General features: G+C 46.7%; 1 protein-coding gene across 1 annotated transcript in view; it reads left to right on the plus strand.

Moving 5' to 3' along the window:
• The window catches only part of LOC123826781 (zinc finger protein 420-like), a 32,563-nt gene extending 15,266 nt beyond the window's left edge, over nt 1-17,297 (plus strand). Inside the window, exon 5 of the mRNA XM_045850847.1 lies at nt 14,127-17,297. Within this exon, the coding sequence (XP_045706803.1) occupies nt 14,127-14,984 (858 nt within the window). The 3' untranslated portion in view covers nt 14,985-17,297. The remainder of the gene's footprint in view (nt 1-14,126) is intronic.
• Nucleotides 17,298-22,294: the final 4,997 nt, after the last annotated feature.

Consider the following 22,294-nt stretch of genomic DNA (forward strand, 5'->3'; position numbering starts at 1 on the left):
GGAAGGAAAAAGCATGAAAGGAAAAGAAGTCATTATTCACCACCTAAGGCAGCTGCAGTTGGCATTTTTGCGGTCACTGAGACATTCAGTGAATGCTTTTGGACTTGCCTTTGCAGTTTATGGTTAAAAGGGCCTCAGGCTGAGGATCTCTCAGTCCAATTTCCCCATTTTCCTATCCTGTGTGCTCCCCTTGTTTCTATCACACCCTCATCAGGAAAGTAGCTTCGTTGCACGGGCTAAATATGTTTGTACATGTTAATGATACAACTAGCCAGACTGGACCACAGGGAGAAGGCAAGGGCAGGAGCAGGAGGGGCCAGCTGGGGGGATTGCATCCATCCTGCATCTCCCAGGGTGGATGACTGGTTAGGCAATGACAGGTATAATTCCTCAAAGGAGGGATGACCTAAGACAGGCATGGTCACAAAGGGGCCCTCAGGGAAGGACTTGGGGGGCTATAGGAAAAGGGGGTGATGGACCCTCAACCCTCAGCTTTGACTTAGCCTGAGTCCTCATTCTGTCTGCAAGAAGTCTCCTAATCTCTTGGCATCTTAGTTCCCCTGCCTGACTGAAGCCTGAAACTTTGCTGGAGGTGGGTGCAGCCCTGTGCTGGTAAGGCTGGGTTTTCTAGAGAATCAGGACTAAGAAAGAATACATAAAATCCTATGAAACCTACTTTGCTAATACCCTCAATTTTAATGATAAGGGTGCAAGCAGGAAGTGAGTTTGTTCCCCAAAGATTTATGGCCCTTTAACTATCTGAGTCTGACTCAGAATAAGCCTTCAGAGTTCTTTGAATGTTATCTATTGTTTAGTCATTTCTGCCTGATAATGATTGATGAGCTTTAGATATACACCCTATATTCCTGTGGAAATTGAACCCAATAAAAGCCTGTGAAGGCAAGGGTGAAGGTGCTCTCCTCTTGAGAGAGTGGCTGAGGTGCTCCAAGGTGCTCTCCCTGAAGAGAGAAGCTGTGCAGTTCCTTTTCTGCCACAGGACATGGTAGTCTATCTGAATTTGTCTTGTCTCATCTATTACGCCACAAAATCCAGGAAATCAAATCTGCATCATTTTTGTCTAAAATTTTATTTTTCAGAAAGAGGGAACAGGAGGGAAAAGGACAGGGAGGGAAATATTGATGTGTGAGAAGGCAGGAAACTCAGGCATGTGCCCTTACTGGGAATCAAATGAGCAACCTTTCAGTTCACAGGTTGGCTTCCAGTCCACTGAAGCACACCATCCAGGGACACCAACATCATTTAAAACGGTTGTCAGGAGCAAAAGAGGGAGTTACTTGTTGTCATGTACAATGAGTGTCAAGCATTGGAGGCGGGGAGCACAAATACCCCACAAGAACCCAGCATCAGGTTGCAAGCCACATACTCTTCAGACCCCTGGATTCCTGGCTGGGGAATGGTCACACCATGTCTGATATCCACTAGCAGAACAGGTTCCCTGGGGTTTGCTGGTCTTACATGATAATGGAGAAATACTAGGAGGAAGTAACATTTGTCCATCTCCCCACCTCACACATATTCCAACCAGCAATAGCAGGAGGAGGAGTTATTTCTCATCTCTATCATGGATGCTCATTTACCCAGTAAACATTCCCCATGCGGTGAATTTTTATGTGGGTATTCCTTTGCCCCAAGTTTCTTTGTTTCTTTTTTTTTTCTAAATTTTATTTATATTTACAGAAGGTAGGGAGGAATAGAGGGACAGAAACATCAACGTGTGTTTGCCTCTCACGTGGCCCCTACTGTGGAGCTGGCCTGCAACCCAGGCATGTGCCCTAGACTGTGAATCATACCACTGACCCTTTGGTTCGCAGGCTGGGTTTGGTCTCTTGCCCACCTGGCTATGGTTCTACCCTACCAGTTGGAGGGACTTTGTGGCCCTGGAAGAGACCTGGCTAACGTCAGAGGCTGCAGGTTCTGGGACGAGGCATGAAAGCAGACACATCCACGGACAAGCTGAGCTGTCTGGGTGAGTGACTGTTCAGCCGCAGCTGCGGTTCCCACAAGATGGTACTTTGAAGCAGGAGTTCTAGACTCGGCCTTCTGTTCTGGTTGGGTTGAAGACGGCTGGGGTTTTCTCGTTTTTTTCCGAGACAAGTATCTGCCATTCTTCTCGACCCTGCATTTGCGTGAAAAACCTCTTTCTCCTCAGCCTATGCCCCCAGAGCTTTCCTAGGGCGACGGGCAGCAGAACCCCCGCTTTAATTCTGTGACAGTAACATGGTCTGAATAGGAACTGGCTGTTAGGGCGAAAAGCTGATATGAATACTTCCTTTGTATTTAAGATCATTTGAACCTGGCGTCTCTTCAGGCTTTACATATTTTCTGCAAATCAGCACGCCTATGCTGACCCAGGGTTGGAGAGCAGGTCTGAGGGGGCGGGGACTACTGCGTTTTTTTCTGCCTCCACCCACGCTCTGCCTTTTCTGCAATTTCCCTGTCTCTCTCTCCACTGCAGCTCACCCTGCTCTCATTCCCTCGCTGCGTAGGGCTATCAACCCCTCCGTCGCTGTCCTCCCCACAGTCACCTCTCGCCCGGCTCCTGACTCTTCCCTGTGCTCCTCTGTAGTCTCCTCCTGCTCCCTAATTCACTTCGTTGTCATCGCCCTGCAGCCCCACCTCCCACACGAACCCGGTCTTACTGACTTTGTGTCGCTTCTGGGACTTGTTGCCAAGGTCCGCCGCTCAGACTCTGGTCGGCCTGGCTGCGCTCGCTTACTGACGCGCAGTGATTTGGGAAATGTAGTAGGCCAACCGGCGCAGGCGCAGTGAGGTCGGGGTGCCTGGCGGAAGCTCGTCTCTTTCGTGAGGTAACCGCGTGGTGAGTTTGAGCGCGGACCTGGCAGGGGCTTTAGGAGACTGAGTGCGGCTGTGGGTGCGGTCGCACGGGTGAAGGTAATGCCTGTGGCTGTGAGGGTGTGTATGTGTGGGGCTGAGACCCTCGGGCGGTCTCTTTGTGTGTCCGTGTTTGTCACCGGGTGTGTGTCACCGGGAATGTGCGCGAGGCTACCTGTGTTTTGTCTTTGCTCGTGTTTGTGTGTGTGCGTGCGTGCGTGCGTGTGTGTGTGTGTGTGTGTGTGTGTGTGTGTGCCGGCTGCAGGTCTTTGTCTCTCCGGGGTCCTTCTTTGTTCCTCCGTGTGCATGTCTGCCTTAATTTCAGTCCGCGGTGTCTCCGTGTGAAGGCACCATCCCGATGTGTCTTTCTGTGTGCCTGTGTGTCTGTGTGCGTGTGTGTGTGGGGGGGGTGCGTCTGTCCTGCGCGACCCTTCCCCTGCCTGTGTGCATCTGCATCTGTGTTTCTGGGCGTTGCGGACATTTGTGAGTGCGTCGGGGGTGCCCTCCCGAGAGCATGGAGACCACGACCCTCCTGGACAGGCGGGCCTGGCAGAGCTGCCAGCCTGCGGGCGTCTGAGCCCATCTCCTTCCTGCACTCAGAGCCTCTCCTGGTCCTGGGAGGGCAGGGCTTGTGTGGTAGCCAGATTTGGGGTGAAGAAAGAGGGTCAGAGACCTTACCCCATGTTCAGCTGTTGACTGTGGGTGGACTTTGTTCAGGGAGTGTGTGTTCGGTGCTGAGGGTATGCTTCTGGACATTTGTCTTTTTTTTAGATTTTGTTTTAGAGAGAGGGGAAGGGAAGTCAAGAGGGGGAGAAACATCAGTGTGTGCCTGTCTCTCTCACACGCACCCACCGGGGACCTGGCAAACATCCCAGGCTTGTATCCCGACTAGTAATCGAACCAGAGATCCTTCAGTTCCCAGGCCAAGACCGGCACTTAATCCACTGAGCTACAGCAGGCAGTGCTAGTTCTGGGCAATTTATAGTGACTCTGAGACAGGGACCCTCACCATCTGCAAAATGGAAAACTGAGGCTCAGAGACTGTTAAGTGAATCACCCAACTCCCCACCCAGGCATCCAGGTAACAAAACACCCATACTAAACACCCCACAGTGGGAAATCTTTGTTTCTCCTTAGAACAATGGATGGCAGGAAATGGCAGAAAGCTTGGACCCAGGAGGAGGGGGAGGAACAGTAGCAGCAGCCACCCCTGGCTCTGCAGCCCCATATCTAGGGCCAGTCTGGGTTCAGGGATCACCAGCCCCGTGTACATGGTATTTCCAGGACCACTGTGCCTTCATGGCCTCCTTTTAAATAAAGTAAACTTGGAGTAGTGACTGTATTGCTGTAAGGACAAAAACAGTCCAGGCTGCATTAGATTTCCATTTAAGAGATGATGATATATTCTTTTTTTATTTAAAAATGTTATATGTTTATTTTTAGAGGGAGGATAAGGGAAGTAAAAAGAAAGGGAGAGAAACACCAGTGTGTGGTTGCCTCTCAGGCTCCCCCTGCTGGGCACCTGGCATGGAATCCCAGCATGTCCCCTAGTCTGGGAATCTAACCCACTTTTCAGGTTATGGATTAGCCTTTTGGTTGGTAGGCTGGCAGTCAGTCCACTGAGCCACACCAGCCAGTGCTGAAATAATGCCATTTTCAAGGGCTCCTACTGCCGTCACTGTCCTGTGCCCATTGTGCCTCCTGGGTAAATGAGACCCTGGGGAGACGGGCCAGAAAGTCCTGTTCCTCCCTCCAGACTTGGGACTGGTTTTGTGGGCATGTCTGTGTGCTGGGGAGTATATGTATGTGAGTAGGACAAGTGCACGAAGCACATGGACCCTTATGTGCTCAGCTCAACCCAAATCCCACCCTAATATTCTTGGGTTCCTGACTTATCTTTTTATGCCTTAGTTTTCTGATGTGTGAAATGGGGTGAGTGAAAATAGCCCCAACAATGCAGGATGTCAGGAGGATCAAGTCAGGGATGTTGGTGAAGGACCTTGGATGCCATAGGCTGTTGGAAGCCATCCTACCTGGCTTCAGGAATTGTAGCCTCATTAATGTACAATAAGGGTCCCAGGGCTAGAGCCAAGTGGAAAGGCCTTGTGGACATGAGCCACTAAGTAGAGAGACCATTTCCTCCTTGTAGGAAAACAGACCCCGCTTCCCTCTTTCCCCTCTGCTCCTCCTCCTCCCCCTACCCCCCCACCTTTCAGGTTATGGGTTAGCCAATGACCAGTAAGACCCCTCAAAAGGGGAGGGGCAACTGAAGACTGGCACTGTAGTGATGGCCCATGGAGAAGGACTTAGGGCTCTTCAGAGAAGGGGCAGAAAGACCCTCACCCTTTGGCTTTGTCATAGCCTGAGTCCTCAGTCTCTCTAAATGTCTCCTAGTCTCTTTGATGCTTTGCTCTGCCAACCTGACTTAGCCTGGGAACTATGCCAGAGGCAGCTGTGACCTTGTACAGGAACAGACCACTCCCTGAGGGGAAATCTGGCCAGAGAAAGAATATACATTGTTTCCTTTGAGGCTTGCTCTGACCTGTTGCTATGAAACACACTTGAGCTAAAGTCAACCCTGACCAGAGACAATCCCTGTGTTTCTTCAACTATTATCCATGAATGATACTAGTTTCTCATGTCTAGCTTCTTGAATATTGGTGGATGAGCTTTATGTGCATACTATGTATCTCTGTGTGAGCTGAACTCAATAAAGACAGGGAAGGAGATGTGTGGGACCCTTCTTGAGAGACTGGTCACTCTTCCTCCCCAAGAAGATCTCGTAATGATGGAGACACTGGGCCACAGTGTCTGAGTCATTATGGATGAAATGTGACATTCACACAGACTACCGAGTCTGGTGGAAGAAAAGGGACAGCATGGCTTTTCTCTCAAGGGGAGCAAAAGCCTTGGCCCTTGCCATGACTGGCCTGTATTGGGTTTCTCAGAACATTACATGATGGTCCTCATTTACTATGCACTGGTTCACTTGAGGTGGTTACCTTTTACAGAAGACAAAGGAGCCAATGCCACTAACCACATCACAGAAGAGGGCTATTTGCAAATGAAAAGGCAAAAGTGGTTGAACCAGTTACACATCCTTGGAAGGTTTAGCATGGATTTTAGGAAGTTACTTTGCAGTAAATGCCCTCAATTCAGGGTGAGGGAGATTTTTAGCAAGAGCAAGACTCAAAGTGGTCTAGGCACATTGCAGGCCTGATTCCCCACGGGAGAACCTATCTGTGGGTGTGGGTCCTGTGCATCTCCCAGTGGGAGCTGGGCCCATGCTACGCAGAATGGTCTCCTACATCTTGGTAGGTTTATTCTCATCTGGGACAGCCCAGGGGAGCTCTGAGTGCGGAGTTCCCCCACAATAGGCCCGTGCATGCATTCACTGTTAATGTGTGTGCCTGTCCTTGTCTTCCTGTCTTCTAGTGGGTGTGTCTGTCATGTCTGCATTGTGGGTTGGGCCTGGACCTGATCTCTTACTGTGCCTTTCTCTTTCTCTCCCTGCACACAGCCTGCCCGTGCCCAGGACACCATAGACACTGAAAGGATGGCCACCCAGCTGCAGACCAAGGAGGCCTTGGTGAGTCACATCACCCTCTGGTTCCTCCTTCCTTAGGGTCTTGGTCTGGACATAGATGACCCCTGGCTCCCCCAACACCCCATCAGTCCCCAGGCCTCTCTCGCTGTCTCCTGGGGTATTGTCCACCCTGAGATGAGAGAGTACTCTTCTGACCATGGCGTTTTTCAACCACAGAGGACAGGATGGCTCAGGAGTGAGTTTTCCTACCCTGATGGCTCTCAGAAGATTCCTGTGGGCACATGGGATATGGCCGCTTAAACATATTCAGTGAAGCATGACAGAGGCTTTGGGTGGGAAGTGCTGGATGAGGCCATTTCAGAAGTATGGAGGGGCAGTACATGCCTACGAGAATGCCAGACTTGAGAGAGTGGTGAATGTCCCTGTCTGTCATCATGATGTTTTAGTGGGTGGAAATTTGTCATATTTTTCTCTAAATTTTCTTCTATAAAAGAAAAACTTCACAGTAAAAAATGTACAGATGTGGTTCAGTTGATTAGAGGATCATTTTGCCATGTCGTGGTTTGGGTTCGATTGCTGGTCAGGGCACTTTCAAGAAGCAACCAATGAAATCATCAAGAATTGGAACAACATCTCTTTCTCTCTGTCTCTGAAGTCAGTAATTTATATATAACAGATATTTCAGTTATGGATTGGTGCTCATTCCATTGAATACCTGGCTATTCCATAGCCAGGGCTTTTTATGATTTCCACTTTTCTTTTTCTTTCTTCTTTTTTTTTATGTTACTTTAGAGAAAGGGAGGGAGAGAAACATCAATGTGTGTTTGCTTCTTGCACGCCCTCAACTGGGGACCTGGCCTGCAACCCAGGCATGCAGCCCTGACTGGGAATCCAACCAGAGACTTTTACATTCAAAGGGTGATTTTATTTATTTATTTTTAGTGAGAAGGGAAGGAAGCAAGAAAGAGTAGGAAAGAAACATCGATGTGAATAAAAACATCAATCGTTTATCTCCCATATGAGCCCTAATCGGGACCATACCCTTAAACTGTGGTTGTACACACAACGCTGCACCCAGCTGAGTTACCCAGTCACGGCTGCACATTTCTATAAGTGGAATCATGCAACACTTGGGTTTTTTTATACCTCGCTGCTTTCACTGAGCATCATGTTTTCGATGTATATCTGTATTGTAGTAGGTGTCCTTTTTTCAAAGCTGTATACTATGCCATTAAGCAGGTAGTCCCTGTTGTATACATTTATCAGGTGGTATACATTGGGGTTGTTTCCACTTTTTGGTTTTATGAGTCATGCTGCTGTGAACAGTCATGTACAGTTTTTTGTTTGATCTCATTTCCCTTGAGTGTAGGAAAGGAAATAGGGGCCCTTCAATATCAGTATATTTAACCATTTAAGGAACAGTCGGACTGTTTTCCTCTGTAGTTGCACCACGATATCTCCACTTTGACCTTCTCTGTAATCGTTGCGTTAGTTTCCTCTTTTACCAACATTGTTTACGATTTCTGGGTGGTTGTCATTTTCCTGCTGTTGGCTCTTGGGGATTCCATTTCTCTTTCTTAATCTCATTGCAGTTACATTCTGATTTTTCTAAAAATAGAGCCTGCCCTGGCTGGGTGTCCCAGTTGGTTATGGCATCATCCTGCACACCAAAAGGTTATGGGTTTTGCCCCTCTTCAGGGCATGTGCATGATGCGAACAAGTGGATGTTTCTGTCTCTCTCTCTGACCCTACCTTCCTCTCCCTCCAAAATCAATATATATGTCCTCGAGTGAATATTTAAATGAAAAAACTAGAGTCGGATTTCAGCTCTTTAGAATTGGGTGAGGTTTTTTTTGTGGCAAAGAGGCTGCTGCCATTAGACAAGAATCTCAAAAAGATGGAGCCCTGGAATGAGCGGCCTCAGTCATGTACCAATAGAGCGCTTAGAGGGCTTTAGTTCACTTGGAGGCAAGCCCCATTTCTAGGGGAATCTCTGAACCCTTCTCATGGGGGGTGCTGTGTCTCACTTCCCACACTTTTGCTGTAGAGTGTGGGCACCCAGATGTCCAGGAGCCACTCGGGTTTTCAGTCTGTCCCAGCCTGGGCTGGGAGCTTGGAGATTGCTGGGTAAAAATTTCATTGGGTGAATTTATTCAAGCAGGCGGACATAGGTACAGCTTTCAGCAGGAGTTGTATTTAAAAACTTAAAATCAAATACATGCAATAATAAAGGCGGGCAGGAGAAAACTTTGGGAGGTGGTGGATCTGTTTGTGACCTTGATGGTAATTTCAGTAGATTGTACTTATTGGGTTGGCCAAAACGTCCATCACATTCTTTTCTGCAAAGTAAAAGACACATTTTTCATTTTCACATAACTGTTGGTTTGGATATTTTGGAGACAGCCTCCTCAGTGCTCCAGTATGTCGTTTAAGCTTGAGGTTTTGACCCAGCAGTCCCACCCAGAATCTTCCCCCATGGACCCAACCTCACATCATCCCTTCCCATTTCCCAGACACCTCAGAGAGTTGCCACTGCCCAAGCACCTGTCTCGATGGTTTTGACTAGTTTAGGGTCCATATGGGGGTTTTAGTCTAACATGTGTAAGGAGATATGTTGCTGTGGTTTATGTTGCAGCTCTCTGATGATAAGTGATATTGAACATTTTTTCGTATGTATAATGGCCATCTGCATGTCCTCTTTGGAGAAGTGTCCGTTCAGGTTGTTTGCTCATTTTTGAATTGTGTTGTTTGCCTTCCTCTGAACAGCCCCATAGTTTATTTAGTTGCCTGTCCAAGGACCATCCAGTGTACTTAGGCACCAAGGACACTGAGTGGTCGGGCTCTTCAGAGCTCTGCACCTTGTTGACATCAGTCAGATGCATCCCGTGTGCCTTCCTGATCCTCTCAGCCCTTCTGGTCACTTATCTTGAACACTGTGAGGAGGGCCCTGCAATGAGTTGTGTGTGCTTCCTCTTACAGGGGTCAGTGGCGTTCAGGGATGTGATTGTGGACTTCACCCAGGAGGAGTGGCAGCAGCTGAAGCCTGAGCAGAAGGACCTGTACAGGGATGTGATGATGGAGGTCTACTGGAACTTGATCTCGCTAGGTAAGGGGACAGCCTTGCAGTGTTACTCACCATGTGCCTGTCACCTCAGGATGACACAGAAATGAAAAAGGTGGACAGATGCAGACATGTCCATTAGCCCAAATAGTTTATCTTTCCTTTTGCCCACCTTCCATCCCATACAACTGTGGTAATAGTTTTTCTGTTCTAGAATTTTGTATCTATGGAATCATATTGCAGGAAGTCTTTTTTTTTTTAAAGATTTTATTTATTTATTTATAGAGAGAGAAAGAGAGGGAGAGAAACATCAATGTGTGGTTGCTTCTCACATGGTCACAACTGGGGACTTGGCCTGCAACCCAGGCATGTACTCCGACTGGGAATCAAACTGGCAACTCTATGGTTCACAGCCTGTACTCAGTCCACTGATCTACACCAGTCAGATCCCCCCCTTTTTTCTATATATATATATTTTAAGGCATCACCCAAGGATATTTTCATTGATTTGAAAGAGAGACAGATATTTCAATCAGTTGCCTTCTATACAGTTTCATATTAGGGATCGAAATGGTAGCCATTTGGTGCTTGTGGTGACACTTTAGCCACCTGAGCATCTAACCAGGGCAAAGCTCACTCTTTGGTATTGCTGAGTAATATTTTACTTCATGGATAGAACACCTTGTGTTTATCCATTCACTTGGTGACAAACATCTGGATTGTTTCCACATCTGGATATCTTGTCTTTTTAATTTTACTTACTTATTTTTTGAGAGGGGGAGGGAAGGAGAAAGAAAGGGAGAGAAACATCAATGTGTGGTTGCCTCTCACATGGACCCCAATGAGGGACCTGCCCCACAAACCTGGCATGTGCTCTGAATGGGAATTGATACAATGAGCCTTTGATTCACAGGACGATGATCAATCCACTGAGCTACACCAGCCAGGGCTGGATGTCTTTCTGTAGAGACGTGATGTCCTTTCTCTTTGGAAAGGCTGAGTTATATATAGGTATATATTTAACTTTTTCAGAAACTGCCAAATTTTTCCCCAAAGCAGTTGTTTCACTTTTCATTCCCACTAGCAAGTGCTAGGTGTTGCATTGCTCTGTGTGCTTGTCAGAACTGAACATGCTCAGTCTCTTTCATGGCAGCCATTCTCGTGGGTGTGCAGTCTTACCACAATCTAGCTTCCAGGTGGTTCTGAGAACCTTTGCAGGTTCTTATTTCCCATCGGTATATTCTCTTTGGTGAAGTGTCTGTTTCAGGTGTTTTGACTTTTTTTTAACTTGGGTTGTTTGCTTCCTCATCATTCAACCTTAACATTTCCTTACGTATTTTCATGTTAATTTTTGCTCCAAGACCTTTTTGAGATATGTGCTTTGCAACTCCTTTTCCCATCCTCTGGGTACTCTTTTTCTGTTTCTCAGTGGCATCATTTGGAACACACTTGTTTTCAGTGTAGATGGGGTCCGATTTATTCACTTTGTTATTCCTTGTGCTTTTGGTGTCATATCTGAAGGACCAAAGACCACAAAGATTTACTCCTGTTTTGCCTACAACTTTTAGAATTTTGTCTTTCTTTACGTCTTTTTCCCAGTTTGAGTTAATTATTTTGAATGCCGTAAAAAGGGGCTAACATCACATTTTTTTTAAGTTAATTTTTTTGTGGTGACAGTTAATAGGATGACATAAGTTGCAATTTTACATGTCTTTTTTTAAGTATATTTTATTGGTTATGCTCTAATACTTGTCCCAATGTTTTCCCTTTGTCTTCCTCTACTTGTCAGCCCCCTTCCCTCCAGCAACCCCCAACCCCCTTAGTTCATTTCCAAGGGTCATACATGTAAGTTTTTTAGCTTCTCTATTTCCTATACTATTGTTAATATCCCCCTGTGTATTCTGTACCTACCAATTTACGCTGCTTAACCCCTATACCTTTTCTGCTATATCCCCCTCCTTCCCTTCCCCTCCTACTCCCAGCTGATAACCCTCCAACATCCCCTTATCTATGACTCAGTTTCTCTTGTTGTTTGCTTAGTTTGGTTTTTAGATTCAGTTGATAGTTGTGAATGTGTTTCATATTAATGTTCAGAGGTTTCTTTTTTTCTTTCATTCATTCATTCATTCATTCATTCATTTTTTAGAGAAAGGGGGGAGGAGAGGAGGAGAGAAACATTACTTTGTGGTTGCCTCTCACACAACCCCTACTGGAGGCCTGACCTGCACCCCAGAAGTGTTCCTTGACTGGGAATTGAACCTTTGGTTAATAGTCTGGCTCTTAATCCACTGATCCACACCAGCCAGGACTGATCTTCTTCTTAAAAAAGTCCTTTTCACATTTCACGTAATAATGGGTTGGTGGTGGTGAACTCCTTTACCTTTACCTTGTCTGGAAGCAGTTTCTCTGCAATTTGATTCTAAATGATAGCTTTGATGGCTAGAGTAAAGAAGGTTGTAAGACCTTACTTTTCATCACTTTGAATACTTCTTGTCAGTCCCTTCTTACCTGTAAAGTGTCTTGTAAGAAATCAGCTCACAGTCGAATGAGAACTCCTTTATAAGTTAATTCTCTGCTTTTTTCTTTCTTTAAGAATCTCTGTATCTTTAACCTTTGGCATTTTAATTATGATGTGTTTTGGTGTGATCCTGTTTGGGTCCAAGTTCTTAGTGTGTAGTCCCATTATTTAACACATTTTCTGGTGGTTTCATGACCTACTGTTAACTGCACAGAATAAAAACGAATGGTTTGATGCATTTTGACATTTGTATCCAACCAGAAATCAACATTGTGATGCAGATACATTCATTAGTCCCAAAAGCTTTTCTTTCTTTTTGCCCACACCCCATCCTTCAGCAACTACTGTTGCATAGTTTGCCTATTCTACAATATTATATATATGAAATCATATGCCACATTTTGTTTATTTTTTATCTCATTTCTTACACTGACATTATTTCTCTCAGGTTCACTCAGCGTCAACTGTATGGATGAATCATGCCCTTCATTTTTTTCCTTTCTTATTTTTTTATTGATTTGCAACATAAAAGGAGAGTATGTGACAAATTCAGTCCATTCCTTCCTGTACAAGCCCTGAACTTGGATCCACCTGCAGTTTTGGTGGCCTTGATGACTCGCTAACCAGCTGAGCTGGGCATCCTCCAGGGCAATAGCTGACTTCTTTTTATTGCAGAGTCATATTCTACTTCTGGGATAGCTCACCCTGTGTTTATCCTTTCACTTGATGATGAACATTAGGATTGTTTCCAGTTGTAGACTCGAGGGAAGGGTCTGAATCTCAGGTTTTGTGTGGCCAGTGAGGGCATTAATGTGGGTAGGGAGACAGCTGCTTACCATTCCTGCTTTCTTTGTTACCTCCTAGGAAGGAGGGCTACATGTGGGAGGATCTTCCCTTTTCCAATGAGATTTACGTGTAAGATCTCACAATTTTTAAGTGTTGGATGAACATTAAAGTGCATATGCAAAGTCTGGATCTCATGACAGCCACCTTGTCTGGAAACAGAGATTGAAGAATCAATGGGACAAGGCATAAGAGCCTGGGAGCCAGTGTGGTTTGCAGGGAAGGATTAGTGTACTAAGTGGAGGGGTGAGGAACCAGCCCAAGAACCAGACCACTCATGGGCAGTGTGGACACGTGGGAGCTTCACTGGCATGTGGGAAGGCAGAGGACATTCAGCACAACCACATGAGAATCAGCTCTTATTTTATCATTAGTAATAGCAGGCAATGCTTTGAGAAGCACAGCTGTCTGGGGATGTGCACAAGGAGGCTTGGAAGCAAGGAGCCAGGTGCAGTGAACCAACCCCGGGTGTGTGAGATCCTTTGATGTGCTCCTCCAAGTCTTGTTTTTTTTCCTTGTTCTCTTCTCAGTAGTTCTTCCCAGGTCTGAGCTATGTAGGCCACATTTGCATTCACTCCTAATCAGGCCTTTTTTGCTCTGTTTTCACATCCTTACAACTTACTGTCTCACATCACGGCTTCCCTACTTCCTGTGTACCCACTACAGGCTGTCCTATGCTGTCAAGATGTGCCTTGTCATGTCTTGGGAAGATCCTCCCTCCCAATGTGGTTAACTACATGTGTGTCCTCATCTCTTTCCGCCTTCCCTCAGGCTTGGAGACTGAACAGAACATGAACAAACCAGACCCAGAGGAGTCTTGGGAAGACAGACCATCCATTGCAATGGTGGTAGGAGGACTCATGAAGAATGGAGCCCGGGGTTACTCCTGTGAAAAAGCGGGAATACAGGGTGACAGGGTGGGGAAGCAACACAGAAGTACAGGGACATGTCTATGGCCTTTGGACACATCCCAAGTGTTAACCCCTGAGTGTTGTGAATTTAAGGCATTCATCCATCAGGACCACATGCTGGCCCCACCAAGATTGGAAGGACCGAGAGGACCAGGGATGCACTGTTTAAGCATGTATGGGAAGAATTCAGGTACTTCAAGCCCCAGTCCTCCCTCCCAACTTTGTGCAGAGAAGAAGACATATAAGTGCAGACACTGTAGCAAGACTTTAAGCTCAAAATCATCCCTGAGGAAGCACCAACGAACCCATTCCTTGGAGAAGCCATACGTGTGTGGGGACTGTGGTAAGGCCTTCAGCCGAAAGGATAAGATCACCCTACACCGGAGGACGCACACCGGGGAGAAACCTTACGTGTGCGGAGACTGTGGCAAGTCCTTCAGGCAGAAGAGTAATATCACCCTACACCAGAGAACGCACACCGGGGAGCTGCCATACGTGTGTGGGGACTGCGGAAAAGCCTTCAGCCGGAAATCAACCCTCGATGTGCATCAGAGGACGCACACTGGGGAGAAGCCTTACTTGTGTGGGGATTGCGGCAAGGCCTACAGAGACAATAGGCACCTCGTCCAGCATCAGAGGATACATACTGGGGAGAAGCTGCACTCCTGCAGGGACTGTGGCAAAGCTTTCATCTACAAACGGAGTCTCATTGTCCATGAGAGAATGCACACAGGGGAGAAACCTTATGTGTGTGTGGAGTGCGGCCAGGCCTTCAGACAGAATCGGCGCCTTGTGGAACATCAGAGGATGCACACCGGGGAGAATCTGCACTTGTGCATGGACTGCGGCAAAGCATTCAGCCAGAGGTCTGACTTCCTTGTGCATCGGAGGACACACACTGGAGAGAAGCCGTATGTTTGCGGTTACTGTGGCAAGGCCTTCAGGCATAAGGGTAACATCTTCCTACACCAGAGAACGCACACTGGGGAGAAGCCATATGGGTGCAGTTACTGTGGCAAGGCCTTCAGCCAGAAATGCAGCCTGCTTGTGCATGAGAGGATGCACACGGGGGAGAAGCCATTCATATGTGAGGAGTGTGGCAAGGCCTTTAGCCAGAAATCCAGTCTCCGTGTGCATTCAAGGACACACACTGGGGAGAAGCCATACGTGTGTGAGTACTGTGGGAAGGCCTTCAGAGAAAATAGGCGCCGCATGAAGCATCAGAACACACACACTGGGGAGAAGCCGTAGTCTGTGAAGACTGGGAAGGCCTTCAGAAAGTATGGACACCTCATTGATCACCCCAGGAGACACAGCCAAGAGAAGCCATACATGTGGGGGAAGTGTATGGCTTCCACGTCTAATGGAGTTTCAGTGTGCATCAGATGATGCACACGGGGGCAAAGCCTTAAGTGTGCAGTAGTGGCAAGGCCTTCAGCTAGAAATCCAGCCTGGTTGTACATCAAAGGACACACAGAGAGGAGAAGCCATAGGCGTGTGTGGACTCAGCCTAGCTTGTCCTTCAGAGTGAACAAGAGCCTCATTGAGCTTCAGAGGACACACATTGGACAGATGCCATGTGTGGGCAAGGACTCCAGCCAGGCCTTCAGAGAGAATAGGTGCCTCATCAAGCATCACTAGATGCACACTAGGTAGGAGCTGAACATATGCAGGGATTGTGGGAAGGCCTTCAGCAGAATAGGAACCTCACTGAGCATCAAAGAATGCAGATTTCATCCCTGGCTGGTGTGGCTTTATGGATTGAGTGCTGGACTGTGAATCAAAGGGTCTCTGGTTCAATTCCCAGGCAGGGCACATGTCTGGGTGTAGGCCAAGTCCCCAATAGGGAGCACTTGAGAAGCAACCACATACTGATGTTTCTCTCCCTCTCTCTTTAAAAAATAAAAATTTTAAAAACCTAAAAAAGGGGGAGGTGGGAGCCAATGCACCCGAAGGAGAATGCATACATTTTAGGCTAGTACAGACTTGAGCAAGAACTTCTCATTCAGGAAGCACAGACCAGTACCCACTGGGGAGCCCCCTGCCAGTGCTCCATCTGCCAGAAGGACTTCATGACATGCTTATCCTTACAGAATCATCTGACTAGCCCCACCTTGGAGAATTGTGGCAAAACCTTTATCAGGAACATTTTGCTCCCCACCCACCAAGTGGTTTCTGTGGGAGACAAGACCTACCAGAGTGGCAAGTGCAGGAAAACCTTCAGCAGGAATTTCTACCTCACGTGACACATAGCAGGGAATTGGGGGATTTTAGAATCCATACCTGACTGGTAGGTGCTGAGACCATGGGTGCTAGACTTAATATTGGAGCCCACAGGTGGGATGCAAGAGAAGTCCTGATCAGACCTGTCTTAGAAATATGGCTGTTGCGGGCACATTAAGTCATTATCATATTCTTCGCCAGCATCCGCAGGGCCAGGTGCAAAGTAAGCACCATTCAGGTCTAGTCTCTGGAAATGTAGCCAGGGGGCTGTGGCTCCAGACCGAGATCCAATAAACTGTTGTAGAAGCTTGGATAAAACATTTAATGTCTCTGGTCTCCGTCTCCTGGATAGTAAAGTGGAGGAGAGAAAGAAGGGAAGATGTGGAGATGGGCTCCATGGGGGCATCGTCACTTTGTGATACATGACATGCCTGGATCTTGTCTAGAGGTCAGGTGGTCACATCCGTGGGTATCCTTGTTTGCTCCATTCCCAGCCCCCAGGTTTTCTGCAACACTAGAAGGTGCCATATGTTTTATGAGGGGAAGGAAAAAAAATTTCAGCATGGGAACTAAATAATCGCATCAGGAGACATAGTTTCTCATAGTGGTGTGTTAATAGTTTTAAAATAAAACTTAAGGGAAACCAATGGCATTTTAAACAGTCATGCAAAAGGTACACATACAGGTTGTTGGGTGCTGTTCTGCTTGGTTTCAGGAACTGTTGCCTCAGTAACAGACAAAAAGGTCCCAGGGCTAGGGCTGAGTGAAAAGGAGTTGTGGACATGAGCCAGTAAAGAGAATATTTCCTCCTGGCAGGAGCACGGCCCCTATCTCCCTCCCTTCTCCCTGTGGCCTCTGCCCATAGCCAATTAGCAAATGACCTGTAAGACCCCTCAGAAGGGGAGGGGCAACCGAAGACAGGCACAGTGGCAAGAGGTCATCAGTGAAGGACTTAGGGGTCTACAGACAAGGGGCAGAAAGATCCTCACTTCTTGGCTTTGTCATAGCCTGAGTCCTCAGTCTTTCTGTAAATGTCTCCTAGTATCTTGGCTGCTTTGCTCTCCCTGACTGACTTAGACCACCCTGGGAGGAGGGGTGGTGTGCAGGGAATCTGGCCTGAGAAAGAAGATACATTGTTTCTATTTAGGCTTGCTTTGCCCTGTTGGCTATAAAACATGAGCTAAAACCAACCCTCACCAGAGACTATTCCTGTATTCAAGGATTATATCTAAGTGATGTCAGTTTCTTATGACTAGCTTTTTTAACATTGGTGGATGAACTTTATGTGCATACTATGTATCTCCGTGTGAGCTGAACTCAATAAAAATGCAGATAAGGAAATGTCCAGTATGCTTCTCTTGTGAGAGATTGTTCACCTTGCCTCCCCAAGAGATCAAGTCTTGGTAGATTTATTCTCATCTGTGTGGTTGGAGCTCTGTGGGCAGAGCCCCCCTTATCTAGTACCTGAACAGGGACAGGCTACGAGCCATTCATAGTGGAGCCATTCATAGCCATTCACACCTAAGAAGGCGGGAGTCAGCGCTAATCATCCCCAGAGTGACAGCAGTACCAGATTGGTGTTTGGTAAGGCGGTCAGGTGTGTTCCAGAGGAAAAGTTTATCTCTTGCCGCCCCTTAAGCTGTTTTCTTTTCATTTCTGTTCTCTACACCCTTTTCAGTGAGGGGCAGTCTTGCTCTCTATCAAGCATTTGCTGCACCTCATGAGCACAGGTCAAGCAGTTAAAAGCCACTATGGTGCTCGCTGCTAGAGGACACCCATGAAAGGATAATCTGGAAACGTGGACCTGGACAGAACACTAGGTTTCCCACCAGCTGCAAGCAAATGTCCACGCTACAAGAGGCACACTGTAAGAACACTCACAAGCCCATCCCTATGGCACAATCCCTACCTAGGTTTAGGCTTGGGAGAAAGCAAAGACTTTAATTTTGTCCAGTTTTAAAAACAGTAACTAGTTACAGGGTTCTTTATGAGTGTCTCTTGCTGAATGCCAAAGAAAAGAGGCCAGCTTGAATTCTCATGCTTCCCTACATGAGTGGGGACCTTGTGGAGGTGACTGGGGTCAATCCCTAAGACATGCCGGGGCCTCATAGGGAAGTCCAGTCATGGTGATTCAATTTCGGCTCATCCAGAGAAATGCACATGAGATTTGTTCAGCCATTACTCTTAGCCCCCCTGGCTGTTTCAGAGAACCAGGAGAGAAACCGAGGCACATAAGAGAGTCAAGGATGGCCATAACAGCCTTGGGAGCTCTCACAAGCAGCACACTATTGCCCCACTACATTCTCATTAGCAAGAAGTAAGATCTGAGGGCGCAGATGGAGTGAAGGCGAAAGTCAGACTAGGTTCATAATTGCCACGCTTGCAGTGGGAGAAATTTCTGAAATGGTCCTTTTATAATTGGTTATGTAATTATTTTAAAGGTTTTTTACAAGTCCCTTGATCGTAGTAAATGGGCTGTCTAAGGAACAAGAGCAATATTTCAGGCAAATACAGCAACTCGAAGGCTTCGGGTTGTCAGGTCAAAGGGCAGAATTTAATTAATTTGCTTCACGTTGTTAAGGAATACTGCCCCTGGTTCCCTGATAAGGGATCTTTAGACTTAGCTATTTAGGAAGAGGTTGGGCAGAAGTTGAAAAGGCACCAGGAAACTGGGACCTATTGATCATCAAAATCTTATTTGGGGGATGGTCCTGATGCCTATTCATATGTTCGACTCAGATACAAAGATTAATAAGGCAGGGGAGATTCCTTATGATATGAAAGCAAGAGAGGCCACTTCAGTTGTCTCTGATCCAGGACTTAAGTCCACTCCCTAGAGAAAAGGGAGAACTTTTACCCCATTCATCTCCTCTCTCTGCTCCTAAATGGGAGGACAGTTTTAAGAGTCAACATGATATCATTAATTTTCAGGCCCCTCTGCCGGTAACTACTGCCATGTATCTGTCTTAGAGATGCAGGCAGGGAGGGGACTAGCAATCTTTTACTGCCTTCCCTGTCATCACCTGGAAGGGCAGACAAAATCCACAACATGAGCCTCTACTTTATGAAATGTTCAAAGACTTAAAGAGAAGTATAAAGGAAAACAGGCTCCAATCCCCTTACACAGTGGGTTTGTTAACAGCATTAACAGAAGCATTTCAAATAGCTCCACGTGACTGGGTGGCCAGACTATCTTTAAGCCCTGAACAGTTTACTGCCTGGCATTCTGAATATATGGTAAGATGGCATCATCAGGCAGATGAAAATGTTAGGACAGGGAATCCAGTCACTCATGACATGCCTGTTGGATCAGGACATTATACTAGGCCAGACCAGCAGGCACTAATGGATCCTCAGACTTTTCCCCAGTGTTCTGCAGTGGCTCTCTGAGCCTTTAAGGCTGTAACTGAAGCCAAGCCACACAGCCCAGGGTCCTTTATTAATATTAGACAAAGAAGCCAACAAGGCTTATTTAAACTTTGTTGACAGATTACAATAGGCAATTCAAAGTAAAGTGAAAATCAAGATGTTGCAGATGTCCTCCTGTTACAGCTAGCTTTTGAGAATGCCAGTGATTGCAAGGCTGTCCTTCAACCCATTTGGTCAACTTCTGCCGCATAAGTCAGTTTATCAAAGCCTGTCAAAAATGTTGCAACAGAGCAACATAAGGCTAAGGTGATGTTACTTGCTGCGTTCTTAAAAGGCGAGATTAAATGCTTTAATTGCCGCAATGCAGGACACATTTGGAAAGAGCGTCAGAGTAAGAATAAAAAAATTCCCAGTGAAGGAGTGCCATCGTTGCTGTAAAGGCAAACATTGGGCCAATCAATGCAGGTCTACCCATGATGTGCATGGGAAATTACTGCCTCCCCTGCAGGGAAACAAGAGGAGGGGCACGAGCTCTGGTGCCCCAGGAGCAGCAAGGAGCAGCAATCCACACAGGAGCCCCAGCAACAGCAAGCAGCTCTTCTGGCTCAGGAAAATGTCAGGTTTCAGATCTTCATGCAGCCACTAGGGGGAGCGCAGGACAGGACCTGGTCACCACTGTGGAACTCATCTTAAAGGAATAAGATGAGGTAGTCACTGTTCCAAGCCCCCAGGACTAGTAGGACTAATTTTAGGACAGTCTAGTATGACCAGTAAGGGCATCCTTGTCCAACCTGGAGTTATTGATTCTGACTATCAAGGAAAAATAAAAATTATGCTTAGGGCACTAGGGTATTGTATTATTCCAGGTCAGACCCTCATTGCACAGCTCCCCTTCATACCTTACGAGGTGCTGACTACTCAAGAAGTAACTAGAGGAAATAAGGGCTTTGGCAGCACTAACAATCAGTCCATATTCTGGACAGCTTCTGTGAATCTAAAAAAAGCCTGTGTTAAAGATAAAAATAAAATACAATCCCATGGTCTATTAGACACAGCAGCTGATGTGTCTGTTATTTCTAGCCAATATTGGCTGCCAGAGTGGCCATTAATGGAAACAGATGTTTCTATAACTGGGATAGGGGGTGTTTCTCAACCCCAGAAAAGTATGTGGTCTCTCAAATGTTTTGGTCTGGACAGTCAAGTCAGATGAATCCAGCCTTATGTCCTTCCCACTCTGCTTAATAATTGGGACAGAGATCTCCTCAGTGAGGGATTCAGGTCTCCTTGCTGCTTTTTCCCTAATGGCCACTGTCCAGACTTCTTCCCTACCCTCACATGGCTATCTGACATGCCTGTGTGGATTGACCTGTAGCCGCTAAAGAGGGAGAGGCTAGAAAAGCGCCAGGACCTTGTACAGCAGCAACTGGAAACAGGACACACAGAGCCATCCAGCAGCCCGTAGAACACTCCCATTTTTATAGTCCCAGAGAAATCAGGAAAATGGACTTGTTCATGATCTCAGAAAGATGAATGAAATATTACAATCCATGGGGGCTTTACAACTGGGAGTCCCAAACCCGGCATGCATACCAAAAGACTGGCCCCTCATTGTTACTGATTTAAAGGACTATTTCTTTACCATTCCCTTAGCTAAAAGGGATGCTGAGAGATTTGATTTTTCAGCCCTTGTATTTAATAATTCACAACCTTTAGAGAGATTTCATTGCAAGATTTTACCTCAAGGGATGTTAAATAGCACCACCATTTGTCAGCATTTTGTCCATCAGGCTGTTCAACCAGTAAGAAATTTATTTCCCCAAAGTGTTATTTATCATTACATGCTCGACATCTTAATTGCTGCAGCATCTCAGGAAGAATGAAAGCAAGTTTACTACTGTCTTAAAGACAAATGTTTCTTCAGCAGGATTATTTATAGCCTCAGAAATTTGAAATCATTGAGTGGCTTTTCCTCCATCAATGACCACAAAGAAACTGTTGATTTACTAACTTGGGGAAGAGGGTATGCTTGTTTCCTCTCCAGAAGGACCTTGGGAGCTGCGGGCGAATATTACTCCCCTGAACTAGAACTCCAGTCAGCATTCATGGGAAGAGGTCCAATATTGCTTGCCTGGGGCCTTTTCCTCCAAGCTCAAAGGACAAATTGATCAACTAAAGCTTCAGAACATTAAATGAATTACTGAACTAGAGGTCTTTCAGACCCTGCATTATAATACTGAATAGCTCAATCCAAAGACTTGGTTTGAAGAGGTGGAGGAAGGTGGTGGAAGGAAGAAGCAATTGGTTGTGGGTACACCACACCCTCCCAACAAGGTGAAGTTGGGAAGTTTATTGGGTGTTCCTATAGGGCATTCCTATACTGATGTAAAGGCAGGATAAGAAAGGTCCATTCTCTTGTCCTGGGGCATCGTCTCTGCACGCTTTACAAAGTTTTTTTGAATTATTTATTTTTAGAGACAGGGGAAGGGAGGAAGACTGGGAGAGAAGCATCAATGTGTGGTTGCCTTTCACTTGCCCCCACCAGGAAGCTAGCCTGCAACCCACAACCTGGGCATGTGCCCTGAATGGGAATCGAAGCAGTGACCCTTCAGTTTGCAGGCCAGCAGGGCTACAGATTTTCTGCAAATCAGCAGGACTATCAGCATCGGTCTCTGGACCCAGGAGGTCTAGAGAGGGGCTACAGCTTCCTTTACTGCCTCCACCCAAGCCCCTACATTCCTCAATTTCTCCCTGCTCTCCAGCACGCTGAGCTCCCTGTTCCTCTGGCGTACAGCTACTTGCCGCTGTCTCGCTTTCCTCCCACCCACCCCTCCACACCCAGCCTCTCCCAGGCCCTGTCCTGCTCTACACTTTTCATTCCGCTCCCCGATCCGCTTAGCAGTCTTCCCTCCGACACCCCAGATCCCTGCAGGAAACTCGCCTTCTTGCTCTACTGCAGCAGGGGCTTGTGG

This window comes from Phyllostomus hastatus, unplaced genomic scaffold (genome assembly GCF_019186645.2).
Source record: "Phyllostomus hastatus isolate PE091 unplaced genomic scaffold, TTU_PhHast_1.1 phas_contig_133, whole genome shotgun sequence".
Lineage (NCBI taxonomy): Eukaryota > Metazoa > Chordata > Mammalia > Chiroptera > Phyllostomidae > Phyllostomus > Phyllostomus hastatus.